This window comes from Xenopus laevis, chromosome 1S (genome assembly GCF_017654675.1).
Source record: "Xenopus laevis strain J_2021 chromosome 1S, Xenopus_laevis_v10.1, whole genome shotgun sequence".
Lineage (NCBI taxonomy): Eukaryota > Metazoa > Chordata > Amphibia > Anura > Pipidae > Xenopus > Xenopus laevis.
This window is the reverse complement of record NC_054372.1, coordinates 68,311,964-68,330,048: the sequence shown is the minus strand read 5'-3', so window position 1 is coordinate 68,330,048 and position 18,085 is coordinate 68,311,964. Positions and strand designations below refer to the sequence as shown.

At 38.0% G+C, this 18,085-nt stretch overlaps 1 protein-coding gene and 1 long non-coding RNA gene across 4 annotated transcripts in view; one reads left to right on the top strand and one right to left on the bottom strand.

Moving 5' to 3' along the window:
• Positions 1-807: 807 nt before the first annotated feature.
• ppm1k.S (protein phosphatase, Mg2+/Mn2+ dependent 1K S homeolog) overlaps positions 808-18,085 on the bottom strand; it is a 47,115-nt gene continuing 29,837 nt past the window's right edge. For all 3 annotated transcript variants that reach the window (XM_018236323.2, XM_018236314.2, NM_001091642.1), the window contains 4 exon segments: positions 9,851-10,016; positions 8,321-8,465; positions 6,389-6,523; positions 808-2,804 (listed from right to left, as the gene is read on the bottom strand). In XM_018236323.2, coding sequence (XP_018091812.1) covers positions 2,673-2,804; positions 6,389-6,523; positions 8,321-8,465; positions 9,851-10,016 — 578 coding nt within the window. In that variant the 3' untranslated portion in view covers positions 808-2,672.
• Positions 13,363-15,262, top strand: LOC108706757. Its single transcript, XR_001934143.2, has 2 exons — positions 13,363-13,507; positions 13,986-15,262. It is a non-coding gene; the product is annotated as an uncharacterized LOC108706757 (long non-coding RNA).

Here is an 18,085-nt window from a genome sequence, read left to right as displayed (position 1 = left end):
TTTGTTTAGGTTTCATTATTATTTGTCTTTTTAATTGAATTTTATTCAGCAGCTTTCCAGTTTGCTATTTCAGCAATTTGGTTACTAGGGTTCAAATGACACTAGCAACCAAACATTGATGTGAATAAAGATCAGGAATCTGAATAGCAAAGGGCCTGAATAGAAAGAGTAATAAAAATTGGCGATAAGAATAAATGTGTAGCCTTACAGAGCATTTTAGATTTACATGGGGTCAGTGACCCCCATTTGAAAACTTGCTGGCCCTCCAGTGCAACTTCAACTGCGCCAATACTGCACCTACTGTATATTATGGGTACATATAATCCTTTTCTCATACATTCTGTAGTTTTCATGACTTGATAAAACTCTGAACCACATCTTCTCTATTCATGTCCTTCTAATCCTTTATCAGCTTAGTTGATCTTCTTTGGACTTTATTCCAGTAACATGTATATAGTTTATAAAACATAGTGATTAGATAAAACAGATTCATATTAAAATCATTTCCATTTACTTAACTAATGTACATTGGAAAATTAAGTAGAATTCCATTTTATTTTACTTTGCAAGAGACAGTGTTTTGCTGGATTCCACTTTTAAATACGTTTTCTTTTTCCCATATTATTGCCTGTTTTATGGGCAAGGTCACATATATCACCTGCAGAAGAATGCCTCTCGAGTGGGCAACAAAGAGTCCAAAATGCCATTTAATCTAGATGAATGGGGTTCCACAAATGTAAAACACTTAAATGTGGTCCTTCCTTTAAGATACTAGGTAATACTTTAATATAAAGCAAATAAGTCATATCATATTAGGTATATTTTATTCCATACAAATTCACACATCCCTATATACAACTATATATATATATATACAGGAAGATCATACACTCTGCTATGTTCAAAAGTTCATATTACAATATTGGTGGATAAAAGTGCATAACATCTGAAAACTGATCAATACTTTATCAGCAGACACACACGAGAGCTCCCTGTATGAGGTTTTTGGGTCTGCCGATCTCCTGGCCTGTAAGTTTACCAGATATGAAAAATCATGTTGACACTTGGAGAAAATTCAGGTAAAAGGGCCCCACTGATTGCATGTTGTTTAAATACAATCAGTTTGGTGCAACCTAGCAACATGCTATCTGAAAACCTTGCTCCACTAATGTAGATGGGTAGGTCATTAGTTAATAGGAAATGGAAGAGATCAAGGCTCTCATGTGCTTCCTGTATGATCTGGTAGTTCTGCCCACTGGATCAGTGCAATCTTGCCATAGAAAATAGGATCACAGGGCCTAACATGTGGCTTATATTTTCTGTAGTGCAATACAGAATTTCAGATCTGTGCTATATTTGCAATAATAAACAAATACATTTGTAGGTAGGTTTATATATTTCTCCCTTTCATATACATTTGTATGCCAGTGCAAGATGTTTAGTGGACTGAATTACTTTAAAAATGAGGGTAACTTTTGGCAGGTAGATATTGCAGGGTTATTGATTCCAGCATTCTTCCATCAACACATCTGACAGAGGCATGCAGTGATTCGTAGTTCTGCAACATGAGAAGTGCTGAAGGGTGCCTCTGTCCTTGCTCAGTAAGGCATTGTGACCGCAGGACCCAGTTAGTATTATGAATAGGAATGCACTGAATCCACTATTTTGGATTCGGTCAAATCCTAAGTGGAAAATTCGGCCGAATACCGAACTGAATCCTAATTTGCATATGCAAATTAGGGTCAGGAAAGGAAAAAGTGGAAAAAAAATTAGTTTTCTTCCTTGTTTTGTGATGAAAAGTCATGTGAAATCCCGCCCTGCCCACAATTTGCATATGCCGAATTCGAATCCAGCTGAAAAAGGCCAATCCCGAACTGAATCCTGGATTCGGTGCATCCCTAATTATGAAAAAATTAGGTAGGAGTTATATTAACCCCCAGCAACATTCCCTGTGGTGACACCTGACTTCCACCTCTGAGAAGACAGACACCTAGCGAGGAAAAGACAATACTTTCTTGACTTACAAATTAAAGGTATTTCCTATGTACAGAAAATGACACAGACTATACAGGTCATTTTATAATGTCGCAGAGCTTAATCAGCCATGTTATATAAATAATAAGACAAAGAAAGAATCAGTGCAACAGGAGCATTAAAGTGCTGCACTTGCCTGTGCCAAAATATCACACTTTGCAGAGTTAATGTAGGACAGGTTTTGCAGTCTGGAGTTCCAGAGAATTGCCAGCATACACCAACAGTAACTTGGGTCAGGGAATTCTGGGAGCGTGCAACATGCCGCATATACCCGGTGTAATGAAATGTAACAGTTCATGTTTCCCTTTAATGCATGGAAGTATCACACCACTATTTTACATTCTTATCACATTAGAAGGAAAGAGAGTTTAGCCATTTTTTTTTACATTTTTCACATTACATACCTGCCTTATTTAACAAAACTGTTTGATCCCTTTTTCTTGAACTCAATAATTTAAAGTCCACCCATGGGTTTGTATTTATGAGCTGGGATAAGAGTCATGTTACTCTTCACAGATGGAGTGAACAAAACCAAAACACCATATTGGAAAGCCAACTATATACATAATGCAGATTCTAACACATTTTGTGCTATAGATACAATGGCTCGTGCCACGATGTACAGTTCAGTAGTAGGATCAATCCCATCTCCCGCTTGATGCGAAGCCACGGCTGAAGGAGAAACTCACTTCAGAGCTCTTGTGCTTTCCCCAGGCCCCGAATGGGACAACAATAGCAGTGCTGTTATCTTCTGTGCCATACTGTATAGCCTGGATAAGAGAGCAATACACTCAGTAAGATTATAAGCAACCACATTCAGCATTTAAAGGAAAACTATACCCCCAAAATGAACACTTAAGCAACAGTTTACATCATATTAAGTTGCATATTAAAGAATCTTACCAAACCGGTATATATAATTAAGTAAATCTTGCCCTTTTACATCTCTTGCCTTGAGCCACCATTTCGTGATGGTCTGTGTGCTGCCTCAGAGATCACCTGACCAGAAATACTACAACTCTAACTGTAACAGGAAAAAGTGTTGAAGCAAAAGACAGAACTTTGTCTGTTAATTGGCTCATGTGACCTAACATGTATGGTTTGTTGGTGCGTTTGTGTGCACAGTGAATCGTAAGATCTCAGGGGGCGGCCCTTATTTTTTAAAATGGCAATTTTCTATTTATGATTACCCAATGGCACATACTACTCGAATAGTTTATTATTATGAAAATGGTTTATTTACATGAAGCAGGGTTTTTACACACAAGCGGTTTTATGCAATATCTTTTTATAGAGACCTACATTGTTTGGGGGGTATAGTTTTCCTTTAAAGGGGTTGTTCACCTTTGTAACAAATTGACAAATCTAACAGTTCACATGAATAGAACAAACTTTTCCATAGAAATAGTTAACAGAAAAAGTACAGTTCAAGAGATATTCACCTCAGAAGTGTCCCTGTACTAATCCTTCAGTTCCACACAGACCCTGTGCTGGGAGGGGGTCACTGACCCCCAAAAACACTACAGTGTTCACTTCCTCTTCCTTATATGACATCACACATTGTACTGGCAGCTAATTTAACTCCTATTGGCTATGTCTGCTGTCAATCTGCCACTGCTTCCTGTGCTGGGGAATTTGAGCAGCATTCAGGTACTGAAGAGAAACTGTTACAAGTTTGTGAGAGGGAGGGGGAGTGTGGGCTGTGTGCTGCAGAGACTTCAACTGTGCAGATGGGGGGATCAAGGTGCTTGGGACCAGGAGTTTTCTGGATAATGGATCTTTCCATAATTTGGATCTTCATACCTTAAGTCTACTAGAAAATCATGTAAACATTAAATAAACCCAATAGGCTGGTTTTGCTTCCAATAAGGATTAATTATATCTTAGTTGGGATCAAGTACAAGGTACAGGTATGGCATCTGTTATACAGTATGCTTGCGACCTGGGGTCTTCCGGATAGCAGATCTTTCTGTAATTTGGATCTTAGTACTAGAAAATGGTGTAAACACTAAATAAAGCCAATAGGCTGGTTTTGCTTCCAATAAGGATTAATTATATCTTAGTTGGGATCAAGTACAAGCGACTGTTTTATTATTACACAGGAAAAATAAATCATTTTTAAAAATTTGAATTATTGGATTATAATGGCTACTATGGGAGATGACACTTGTACTTTCCAGAAATATATTATTTTTTTTGGGGGGGGGGGGGTCCATGTATTATTTTGTGTATTTACCTCATAAAAAAGGTAAAATATTTTTCTGGTATAGATCCCTATATCATGAAAAATATAACTTTTTAATTTTTTGGTATTTAGAGCTCTAAATCTTGTTCCAGAAGTGGAACACTTAAAAAAGGTATCGTTTTCCTAGGTAAATTACCGCCCCCCCGGGAGAGCGCACAAAATGTTCAAAAAATGTACCTGCCCTCATCACTGTCACATCAGCCTGTCACTTAGGGCTGCCACCTCACCCTTTTAAAACCAAACACATATGAAATTCACAGCCTGCATGGCTAATTAGCAATTCATTTAGATGCATGATACATGGCTGCACAGAAATCAGTTCAGTCTGCAGCATCTAAATGAGTTGATAATTAGCCATGCAGCCTGTGGATTTCATATGTGTTTGGTTTTAAAAGGGTGAGGTGGCAGCCCTACTGTCCCTGCTAGATGTGTAAGTTACATACGTTTCTAAGCAAGTCAGTGCTGGTTTTGTTGCAATTTTGTAAATAACTGACATTATGCTTAATGCCAAAGGTTGCCAAACAATGTTGCTCCTTCCTTTTCTGCAGTATTTGTCTGCATGGCTGTGTGATTGTTTGTTGCAAGGCAGGTTTGTTTATATGCTGCATCTGTTAACTTCTGCCATTACAATTGAGTAATCAACCAATGACCATTCAAATTATGTGACTGGTTACAGTTCACAAGCACCCATTAAATTACTAGGAGGAGGGCAGTATCAACATCCAATAGGAAACAAGTAAGGGCAAAGCCTGGGCATGATGATGTCATGATATAGGAAGTTCTTGGTGTGTCAGGTTCAAAATAGGCCACTCCCATCACTTCAGAAAACTGGTCAGAGAGACAGGAGAAGGACTGAGTTAATAGGTATAGAAATTAGCTTTTACAATGGCATTTTTACTTTTTGTTATGGAAAATGGTTTTTCTAACACATTGAGAGCATTGTTAGTGGTTTCATAAGATTTGTACATTGAAGGTGAACAACCCCTTTAAGTCTAATCTTATCAACTTATTTTTTATAGAAATAAGTGATTCTTTACCAACTCACTCAACTGTATTATGATCATCTCAAGTTCTGAAATCAGTGTATATATGGCTTTACATGCACAGTGAAGCAAAGTAATGTTAAGTCCATGTTAAGGAGTCTTTATTCAAAAGCTTGTTTCTTAAAGTCAAGCATGCATTTAACCATTCGTGCAGTTAGTGGTGAGCACAACTTTCCCTTGTTTGTTATAGTTATACAGGAGCAGTGACCAGCTCCATGTTGGAGCTCCCACCCTTCCCAACTATAGTCAGGTGATCCCACTGGTGTCTAATAAAAGGGGAGCCAAGTTTGGGAGTTTTACTTTGAAAGCAGCCAGTAAGTTGCAGGTAAAACTTAGTCCCTTTGTAAAATGTATAATGAAGCAATAGAATTCTTAATGAATCAGATAAAATTGAGCATAGGACTGGCCAGATATGGGATGACTTTGACGTAGTTGGCCAGCTTAAATATATTGCAATATATGGACATCCATCTATCTATCTATCTATCTCACAGTCCAGTGAGTATCAGCACTTCTAGGCAAACATTTTTGCGGCCTGTATAGCCGGGGTGCACGGTTAAAGTATATATAACCTTGAATTCAAGAAAACCGGCACTCCTATGTAAAAATTCTCAATTGTTTATTCTGTTGTACCAATGTCCAACGTTTCGGTCCTTGTTAGGACCTTTCTCGAGGAACTGTCCTGAGGACGGCTAAAAAGTTTGATAGCCGAAACGTTGAAAAAAAAGCTGCAAGGGCTGTGGTTTATTCCTCATGACAGTCCTGTGAGTGCGGTCTCTTTTCACACAGTATATGTAAGTTTTTACCGACACCCAGGCATTTAATAGGTGGAGTGCAGCAGTTTGGATTTCTTTCTATCTATCTATCTATCTATCTATCCACACACTATATCCAGAGGAGGGTGTGGAGTAAAACACAAACCTGTGGTGATGTGGTGCACACATAAAATTATGACTGCTAACTGAAAAAGGGAAATGCTACACGGTGTGGACTTTGAACATAAATTGTACATAGCAATAAAGCCAAATTTAAGATGTAATATCGCAATAAGCAGAAGCCATGTTACCTGTTCAGTGAGCACTTGTGCTGCTTCTTTGGGATCATGGCACTGGTTAATAATATCGCAGATCTCCTGACTGTTTACAATGAAGTTTATGCCGTCAGTAGTCAGCACCAGGAAACCATCATCAGTGTGTTGCAGCTGCAAATTTTATGAAGAATAATTAAAATAATAACTAAAGCAAAATAAAGCATTCTGGGATGGATGTTACAATTTGCTACCCTACTCTCAGTGATAGAACGGTTTATGCACCACTGCTTACCTGTTTGTGATAATGGACAAATAGGGGATGAGTTTGGAAATGCACTTTCAGGGGCAGGTTTATTAAGGGTTGAATTGAATATTAGAATTTTCCAAAAATTGTATGGTCATAACTGTCAAATTTGACTAGGGAATTATCCAAACTCGATTCGATTAAAAAATTAGAATTTGACTGTTCGCCATCTAAAACCTGCCAAATTGCTGTAAAAGTCAAAGGGGTTTATTTATCAAAGAGTGATGTTAGCGATCACCACAATCTGCTAGAGTGAAATACTGCCTCTCTCCATTAATTTCTATGGGATTTTAAAGGCATATTTATCAAAGGGTGAAAGTTGATAAATACACCTTTAAAAATCCCATAGAAAATAGAGAGAGGCAGTATTTCACGCTAGCAGACTGTGGTGATCTCTAACTTCACTCTTTGATAAATATACCCCAATGGGAAAGATGTTTGTAGCCTTCCTGACATTCAAGTTTTTTTCGTCCGAGTTTTTAAAATTCAATTTTATTAATAAATTTCCCGAAAAAACACTCAGATAAATTCGAAATTCGACCGTTGATCAATGTGCCTCTTAGTGTTATATGTTTATATGTTGAGACCTGAATACTGTGAATACACGCTGGTTAAATGGCCACTATTTAGTGATCATCCTGTTAATTCTTCTAAAAATATAAAGAGATGAATACATAACCAGTATTCAATTTGCGAGAATCTCTCATGTTATATAATTTTTTTTACTTATATCACTTTCAACTAGAACGGCATTTGGGTGGATTAACAAAAGAAATGAGGCAAATTGGAGAAAAGACAGGCACATGGCACCACTTTGCCCCATGTCTCATGCTTTGCCCCATGTCTCATGCTCATGAATGCAGGGGGCGCACCCGAGTATCTCCTGGAACAGGAGGTAAGTGCAGGGCTCTCTTGTGCCTATTTTAGCTGCACACTGCTCCTTATTTTTAAATTGGCAGCACCTCCTGCCATACTGAACAATACGGCCTTTGATACTGCTTTGTGTTGCTGTGTTCACATCGATGACACATGTAAGGTTTTAAAAAATAAAAAAAGAGCTAGAGACAGGAAAAATACAACATTTGCCTCCTATACTAGCAACCCCTGAATAATCAGTACAACGTTTCAGGCATAACAGGCTCATTAAAATGCAAAATATGTTCTAATAGTGTTATAACAATGCAGTGACCTTTATTTAATCTAAATGTAACAACACCAAGGTCAAAGCTTGTGATTCACTGAAGGCAGGAAAAATTTCCACACACTGCACATAGTTTATAAATAGAATGAAAAGCAAAGTATATTAGGAAGCTACTTGATACTGAAGTAAAATACAGATCTGTATCCAGGGACAGTGTTTTACAACTTGACACCTTTCCTCAGAGAGAGAGAGAGAGTTAATGTATATATTAAGGACCTGTATGAAAAGCCCAATATACCTTAATTCTGGAGGTTGAGGAATATCTTTGGGGAGATGATGAGAAGGTGAAAACTTAACATAAATGGGTGCTTGTATGTTATTGGGTGTGAAGCACAGGACCCAGGTCAAATTATGCACAAATTCCATGGCCTTTTAGTAATTTAATCCTTTATCTAAAGGGGGTAAATGGAAACGTACAACAGTTACAGTTAGTTGTAAAGAATGGAATGGAATGAAATCTCACCTTCACTCGTTTGGTTTCAGGTTCAGCTATAACTCCCATGGATTTCAGGTCCAGATCCCCTATACTTCTGGTCATTGCAAGCCTGCCATTCACATTGGGCTGCCCAAGGCTGTTCCATGTCACAAAGCCACCGCTTTTCTTAATTCTGTTAAACAAAAGACATATTTAGAAAGATGAAACCTAATGTATGCATAATGTATGATGGAGAAAAATGAAGCTATTCTTTTATTAAGAACACCTTTTATGGTAACTGTAATGTCAAGCTTCTGAATTGACTCTGAAATGTATTTGCACAGATAAATGTCCTGATGGCAACCAGCAGACAGTGGTAAATTCTGATACCTCAATTGTAATATTTGGTTGGTAATGTAATAATAGCTGCACATTTTGTTCAAGTTTGTATGCTGTTGGGTGTTGTGGGCTAGTAAACGCTGAACAAACTGTGCATCTATTCCTAAACATATAACAAAGTAATACTGACACGTTCCTATAAAAATAGGAACGTTGCCATCAGTGAAAAGAAGCTGCACGCGAAATATAAGCAGCTAAAAGCCGCCCCCAGCCTGGCGAACCTTAGTAACGGCGACCCTCCGACACCACTAAATCATCTTCCTGAGTTGTTTCAGTTATACTGGGCTGGGGGTGGCGCGATCCCTCCATAGGCTAATTACATATAAAAACAGATTGTGCCACCCCCAGCCATTTATTTTAAAGGTTTACTTATCCTTTAACTTAAAGGAATGGTGAAAAGAATTGAAGACTGTCATCATAAAGGTCCCCAACACCTGGTATCATCAACTTAAAATTCCTACTGAGAGACGTAACCAAGAGTCAGTTAAAATGAAAAATAGGGGAAAATTAAAAGCCGCTGCACATTAAGCCCAGAAGCAATTTGGCTTTGTCAAGGCCAAATCAGCAGAAAAGCACAGCATGGCAGTCAGTTAAGCTTTCATGCAGTATTGTATCCAGTATAGCTCTCCTGCATACTCCTAAGGGCTAGTCCACACGGGGAGATAGCCCTGCGTTTGCGGTCGCGGCGACAAAGCGCCGCGCCAGTCGCCGCGACCGGCGCAGGCGACAGTTTTGTATGGGCGCCTATGTAAAAACGCCTGTGCTAACCACACGAGGCGATGCGCTTTTCAACAGTCGCCTGAAAAAGCCTGGCGAGGCATTTTCAGGCGACTGTTGAAAAGCGCATCGCCTCGTGTGGTTAGCACAGGCGTTTTTACATAGGCGCCCATACAAAACTGTCGCCTGCGCCGGTCGCGGCGACTGGCGCGGCGCTTTGTCGCCGCGACCGCAAACGCAAGGCTATCTCCCCGTGTGGAATAGCCCTTAAGTGGAAGTTTGAGCCACTATTAAAATGATGTTCCAACACATTATACTATACTATACTATACTATATTAAGTATTATATATTATCAAATAACTTAGCAATTAGATATGGCACACTAAATATGAACCATTCTTTCCCCTCCGTAATGCATCTGCCCACTAGAAATATAAAATATTTATAGAATATTAGTTTACCTTAATTTTTCCTCCTTTCGTTCAGGTGTGTGGTCGATAGTGAGCTTAAAAGGCTTTCCTCTCCGACACAACAGTGCACGACTGTCCCCGACGCTTGCTACCACAAGCTCAATCCCATCCCTCAGCAAGGCCACGGTCGCAGTAGTTCCACAGGTCAAAAGAGACGCTAAATGGCCACAACCAAAAGATTTGTTGTAATTTTCAACAAAGACAATGATTTCTAATCTACTAATGTAATCAACATGCATTAAAAAAAGATGCTATCTTTAATGTCTAAGAGTAAAATCATTGATCACTGAAACACCGATAACCAATGGAGCATTTATAATATTGTGCATCACTAAAACATTTCTGTGGGTTTCATAAAATAGAAATATATTTTGCACTTGGAGTTTCTCTGGGTTACTACATATCTGAAAAGCATTTTCAGGCACTACAGAAATATAGGAGAGCAGCACATATGACAATGCACCTGTCTCTATTAAATCGGGATTTGTGTTTTCTGGTGACTGAGGGCTATAGACTTGCATTGATTTGTCACATGAACAGTTTCTAAAGTAAGCAACCATTTAATAAAAGCCAACACAGTATATGACAAGGGATAATCTGGAGGCCTGTAAGCAGCCTCTCACAGACTGGAATCTCCCAGTGTTCCCTCAAAGTTTCTGCAACAATGCAGAATGGTCACATATCTTTATACCCTGTGTATTATATATATTTACTGACAATCACTCTGACTATGGTGCATAGTTCAAGGGAAAAATCTGAACTAAAATTAATAGAGTATATATGAAAATAATAGTTCCACTGAATACAAAAGTTTGGGCACCAAACCAATTTACAATATTAGGTTATTTTTGTAAGTGAAAAATTGTAAACAATTACTGCAGGAATCAATGAATTAATACATTTGCAAATATCACTGCAATTATTTTATTTCATGAACTTTAAAACACAGAACAAAGAAAAATAAATAGTAATTGTGGCATGAGGAAAAGTTTGGACACCCCATTAAGTCAGTATTAAGGGATCTTACTGACGAGCGGTTGAAGCTGCGCTCCCCTGTGTTCCATTTTTCAGCGTTCAGCTGCAGGGGAGCGCAGGAATAGACACGTTTAGCTTTTTTCAATGGGGCTGTACTCACACAGGCGAGTGTAGGCGCTGAACGCAGGTTGAGACGCAAAATGCTGCATTTGTCTTGCTTTCGGCGCCTACAAGCGCCTGTGTAAGAACAGCCCCATTGAAATAAGCTAAATGTGTCTATTCCTGCGCTCCCCTGTGGCTGGGCGCTGAAAAACGTAACGCAGGGGTGCGCAGCTTCAACCGCTCGTCAGTAAGAACCCTTAGTAATACTTAATTACTAAAGAACAGATCACAACATCTGAAGATGTTTTGTATCAAGCTAATTGTCTTTCCTTTTCTCTTGTAGGGATTTTTGGCCACTCTTTCTTGCAGATCACATCTAATTCTAAGATCTTCTTTGGGCCCTTTTGCATGCTTAACTTCTACTCACAGATTTTCAATTATGTTTAAGTTAGGGGATTGTGAGGGCCATTTCAAGACCTTCAGCTTCCTTTTCTTGCAGTAGCTTTTAGTGGTTTTTGAGGTATGTTTAGGATTATTATCTTGTGTAGGAGCCTTCCTGGTTATACATGAGCATCAAAAATGTGCTGATATTTACAGTAATGGAATCCTGTGCCACTGGCTTCCATGCAGATCAAGTGTTTGGAAGCAATACTGCACTTGGAATAATGCAAAACTACTCCTTTAAGGCTATATGAGGGTTTGCCTTTGCATTTCTCAGTCCAGAAAACAAGCAATTTTCTCTTAAAATTCTTATTCCAGATCTTGCCTTGCCATCCTCAGTTCTCCTCAACTGCCATTTCAAGATGACATTGCAGATAGTGGAAATTACAAACTGGAAGCGTTTTATCTTTTTATAATCTTCCCCTGCTTTGTAGGCAGAGTCAGGCTGGCCCACCGGGGCACCAAGAGAAAACCCAGTGGGACTGAGGCTGTTGGGTCCCCTTAGCTTAAAATTGCCTGTGGGCCCCACCTTCCCAGTATAACACTGTAGCCACCAATTGGCTTCATATTCAGATCCTCACTCAGTTGCTTAGAGGCATTGTTGTTGAGTAACACCCCAAAGTTGGAGTGTCAGACATAAAGCTCTGTAATGTGTCAACTACTAATGTCTATTAAGGCCCAATGAGGTAATTAGGATCCGGGCCATGCAAAACCAGCATTTGCCACATGTGGAGGGGTATCTACATTTTTGCACATGCAACAATTACTATTTTCTTTATTACTGTGTTGTAATGTTTGTGAAATAAACTGTGCATTAAACTATGCAGTAACATTTGCAAGTATGTTACTTTAACATATTCTGCAGTAGTTGTTTAGCATATTGTTTAATACGTAATTTGGCAAGGGGTACCCAAAACTTTTGCTTTCAACTGTAACTCTATAAATGACTAAGTTGAATGGACTTAACATTTTATAAACCTCACTGTAGGCATGGGTAGGCCTGCAGCTTGTTCCTATATATTTGATCATTCAGATAATGATATTAAGACAGTTCACAAAACTGCAACTATACACCACTGCAGTGCTTCAGCCATATAAGGCAAGTTTTGTCTGTTGCCAGCTAGAAACTCACAGGACCCCTCTGTCATCTCAGCTGATGGAGGGATGCTGGGAGTTATATTTTTATATTTCTCCAAACATTTGAAAAATGTAAACAGGGACAAAAACATCAGGAGCCAGCAGTGCGGTGAAATGTTTTGACCACGCCCCCTAATTACTAGGTCCATTTTACAAAATGTGGCAGGTTATTAAAGTTTGACCACAATTCTGAGAGTTTTGGGGCCATGTTTATGTGTTATTAAAGAGTTTTGCTAATGAAATTGCCCTTTAAAGGAGAAGTAAATGTTTAAAATAAGTGCATGTACAATTGATGAGGGTGCTATTCTAAGCACTTTTGTAATTTACATTCATTATTTATTCCAAGATATTAAGGGAAATCGGTAAGAGTTTTGTTACAACAGCACCACCTTGCTGGTCAGTTTGCAACCATTCTGACCAACAAGTATTGAAGGAAGAGGCTGCTCTGATGTTCTTCTGAAAGATTTGAAAAAAGTTTCTATTTTTTTTCCTTATCAGAAGAACATCAGTGCAGCTTCTTTCTTTCTCCCAACAACTTCCTTGGTGGTCAGAATGGTTGAAAACTGACAGAAGGTGGCGATGTTGTCCAAAATGCATTCATTTTAACAGTACGTGTTTCCCTTAATATCTTGGAATGAATTAAGAATGAATGTACATTGCAAAAAGTCTTACAATAGCACCCTTATCAATTTTACATTATATTAAATATTTACTTATTCTAAAGGTTTCCTTATCCTTTAAGCTGTGATTCACAGTTTCCCCAAAAGAAAACTTGCTTTATTATAACAATTGTTTGTTTCTTTGCTTATCTTACATTGTTACAAATGTATCAAAGTGCAGCTGATCAGTGTTGTAGGCTCTCTGCCAAAAAGTCTCAGTTTAATTACGTTTCAGAAACTTTGTATTTTTTTCAGGCGTCCGTGCAGGAGATCAAAGAAAAATGCTGAGCTGTGAAAATCAGGAATGTCCTGCAGAAAACAGGACAGTTGGGAGGTATGTTTCTACATTATTTGGAGTAGTTGTCTATCTCTACTAAATAGGGAAAGAAATAACAAAATCATAAAAATAAAGGTATTTAAATTAGCCCAAATATCTCCACAACATTTCCAGGCTACATTCTTAGATTTTGGAACTATAGTATTTAGATTACCTCCTTCTGAGTATCATGAGGGTTATTAAAGCTGTGATATTATAGAGGACACCAATAATACTGGACTTACAAGCAATATAATTACCACATTTTTAAAGATTTTTAAACTATAACAATGTTTAGTAATGTGATAAGTCAGTTTTACAGTTTGTATAATCTGAGGACCAAATTACCATCTTTAAATATATACGGTACTTGACTATTTTGCAATTAAAACATTTATATTTTACAGGATTGATTTTTAAGTGGTTCCAAAACCTAGGAAATATTTAAAATAATGTGAAGATGTAGGTAAATCTGACACTGCAATTTTTCTTTCAGCGTCATGACATTCCCCAGCCCACCACCAAAGGAAAAGAAAAAGAATTTCTTTGAAGAGATCATGACACTCACTGGAATTTTTTTCTATATCATGTTCACCTCAACTAATGTGACAAAGTAGATGTTGGAACTCTCCTGTAGTCCAGCCTAGGAACGCCTGGACTCCTTCACCTGGGACAAAATATAGCAGATCTCTCATTCCACTGAAGCCCAGCATATAGCGTCCAGGGCCTCCAGTTGTAGAGCTGCTCACCAAGTGCAGTCCCTGCCACAAATAACACGTACACAGAGGCAAATAGGAATTTCACCCAAGGGGTTTCAATAGGACATGACATAAACCTGGAACACCAAGGATGACAAATCAGCAGCAGCTATCAAAGTACAGCAAGCAATAAGGAAAAGCTGTTTTATTGTCACACCACAGAAGGTGGGTTTTACCTGTTCTAACAGTTAAGCATAGTACAACAGTTTTTAAAGAACTAAAACTCTCACAGATATACAGTGACAATGGCATGCTAGACCTGCTAGCTTTACAACTGCTACAATGACATTTTAGTATTCGTTGTGGGTTAAAGTGTAGGCTTGCTTATATAGTACGCAACTGCTGCTTTCTACATCCCTGGTGTTATTAGTTAAATATCACAGTTACTTAGACACTTCACTTTATTAATACATATGTTCAATACCGTTTTGCTTATTCAGGACTATCCCAAAAGTCTTTGCACTAAAATACATTAAACAGCAGATAGCTACATTGAGATTGGCATCTTTCATTGCTGACTCCATGGAACATGGTCTTCCCGCATAACAGTTGTGGTACTGTGGAAATATGCGCAGAAGCTGCATTCATTAATTAATTTTAAAATAACGACTTAATTTGATCAGATAATTTAGGACTATTGTTGCTAAATTTCTGATAATTTGTTTTTGGTTGATAATTTCATTCTTCTATATGCATGTGCAGGAAATTTGAGATGTGTTTATTAATCAGTGCAAGGGATTCAGTACTTGAGACCGCAAGTCACGCAATTTGTAATAAATGTAATCGGTCGCTCAATAGATCTTGAAAACATATTCCAATTTGAGGGAAATTGTCTAAATAGATTGATAACTTACTTTAAATTATAAGATTGAGTTCATGTAAACTACACCAGTCTCAGATAGGTCCCTTACCCTTTTGTTAATCTACTCTGGAAACTAGCCTAAAATCTAACTAGTGTTACCCTATCACAGCAACCACGAGATTATCATATGGGATGCATTCACAAAAGCAGCTGGCTAATGCCATTCAATAACAGTCAGTTACTGTGACGTTTCAGCAAGTTTTGCATAACTTGAGAGTTCTAGGCTCTCATGCCAGATTTGTGCAAGTGCTTGTCATTCAGTTGGCAATGGGTCTGTATCTGCAGAGGCAATTTCTCTTCTGGCCCACTAATGCCTACCTCTAACATATGGAAGCACAGCAGTCTATGAATTATAATGTAAGTACAGGTATGGGATCACTTATCCGGAAACCCATTATCCAGAAAGGCTGTCTCTCCTATAGACTATTTTATCCAAATAATCGAAATTATTAAAAATTATTTCCTTTTTCTCTGTAATAATAACAAAACAGTAGCTTGTACTTGATCCCAACTAAGATATAATTAATCCTTATTGGAAGCAAAACCATCTTATTGGGTGTATTACATTTTTACATAATATTCTAGTAGATTTAAGGTTTGAATGTCCAAATGATGGAAAAATCCATTATCGGGAAAACCCCAGGCACCGAGAATTCTGCATAACAGGTCCCATACCTGTACGAATATGAATATATATGACTGCGAACATCCAACTTTCATATGAAAAGGTGAAATAATTTAGTTGCACACTGGTGATGGACATGCTTGGACAGATCCTTGTATCAGATATTGTAGCTGACTGCTCACATCTATACACAACAAAATGTATTTATAGATTTATACTGAAGTTGACTGATTTCTGAATGTGTGAATGAATGAATCATATACAGACCAATGCAGCAACATTCCATGTGCAATATTGTCTGTTTGTGCGAAAATCTTCACTGGCAATGTTGTTTTATTCACAGCAGTTTCAGTTGTATTACTACTAACCTTTTTATAGAAAGAAGTCTAAAAAACTTCTATATAACTTTAGGGCTTTAGGTTACAACTGTATAAATAAGCTGAAAATTGAGGAAAGAAAATATAACTTTGGCATTATTGCATTTAAATTAAAGTAAGGCATAGTTTAACATCAAAATACATATTTGTGCTTAAAACCATGTATTATGATTGTAAATAATTGGAAATGTATACTGGCATATGACTTAGCTATATGGCTAATGGTTATGTCTCCTTCCCTTCTGTCACAAAGCAGCAGATCTGTTACTCTTTACACCTGTGATTTCAATTACTGTACTGTAATAAGATAGCATTAAAGCAGCAATGGTTCCGAAGCCTATATTAAGTCTGTATATATTTGCACAATAAGGCTGGAGCTACACGGTGCGTGTTCTTCAGATCCAACGCGATGAGAGGAAGCGCATGCGACGAGACGGATGCGCCAAATATAATGTAAGTAATAGAAATGTCGCACCTACAAACTGTGTGCATCCGACACGACTGCACGCTGGGACGCAAACGCTGCACATTGCATCTTTTGCATCCGACAGTTGTGTCGTGTTGGATGCACACGGTAGTCCAGCCTAAGGGGTCCGTTTACTAAAGTGCGTTAAAAATATTCGCACAATATATAGACAGAATTTTCGCCAAATATGTTATCGGCAGTTTACTAACCTGCGGTAAATATAAATTTGCGAATATTCTTGCGCAAGAATAATTGTTCGCCAGTTATCGCATTCGCTGAAAATAACGCTACGTACACATTAACGCATGGTTTACTAAACAGCGAAATGTGCTAAAGACAAAATTAATGCCAGAATATTCGCAAACTTTTACCGCCATCTATGTAGTGGCGTAAAAGTATTTTTTTCGCCAGAAAATTCTCAAGGGGCAGGAAATATCCCATAATACTGTTTTTTTTTACCCATCATTCTTTGCTGACAGGAGAGAGAGATCTGTAGCTATTGCTGACAGGATCTTTTGGCTTCTGCTTCTATCTGTTGCAACAGCAGCAGTTTCAGCTCAGAGGTGTATAATTGGCAGCGGCATCACAGTCCAAGGATTCGTCAGCCTCTACGCTTTTTTGTTTCATTGTGATTGGCTACATTAAACTGTGCATTTCTATGAAGCAAAGAGATTGACTGGTATCATTTCTTGTTCCTATGATTATATTGACAGAAGGGTTTATATGATGCAGACATGTTTGATTGGTTACTCTGGTAATGTTGTTGGATGGTATAATCATCAGTCAATAAAGTTTATGAGTTTTGAAGATGCATTTCTGGCCATAAATGTCACAGTAAAAATTGCCACAAGAACCGCCATAAAACAAGACTATTTTATAGCATAAATATTCGCAAAAACGTAATTTTTCGCCAGAAAATTCGCAACTCGCTAAAATTACCGCTAACGTAAGCTGGTTCCTTAACGTAGTTACCGCAAGTGATCGCAATGACTTCTGAGCGCATCGCTGTTTAGTAAACTTAGTCGCTGCGAATATTCTGGCGTAAATATATTCTCAGCGATAACATGCGGAAACTTAAAGTCAGATTTACCGCACTTTAGTAAACGGACCCCTATGTTGTCAAATAATTTGCGATGTATACATTTAAGGCTTAGTTAAAATAGGTCACAAATGGAATATTGGGGGCCCCAGTTTTAGGGAACTTTTGCAGCTTTTGTTGTACAGGTATGGGATCTGCTATCAGGAAACCTGTTATCCAGAAATTTCCAAACTACGGAAAGGCTGTCTCCCATAGACTCTACTATAATGAAATAATCCAAATCTTTAAAAAGTAATTCCCTTTTATCTGTAGTAATAAAACAGTACCTTGTACTTGATCCAAAGATTTAATTAATCCTTGGAAACAGAACCAGCCTATTGGGTTTATTTAATGTTTACATAATTTTCTAGTAGACTTAAGGTATGAAGATCCAAATTACAGTAATATCCGTTACCCGGAAAACCCCAGA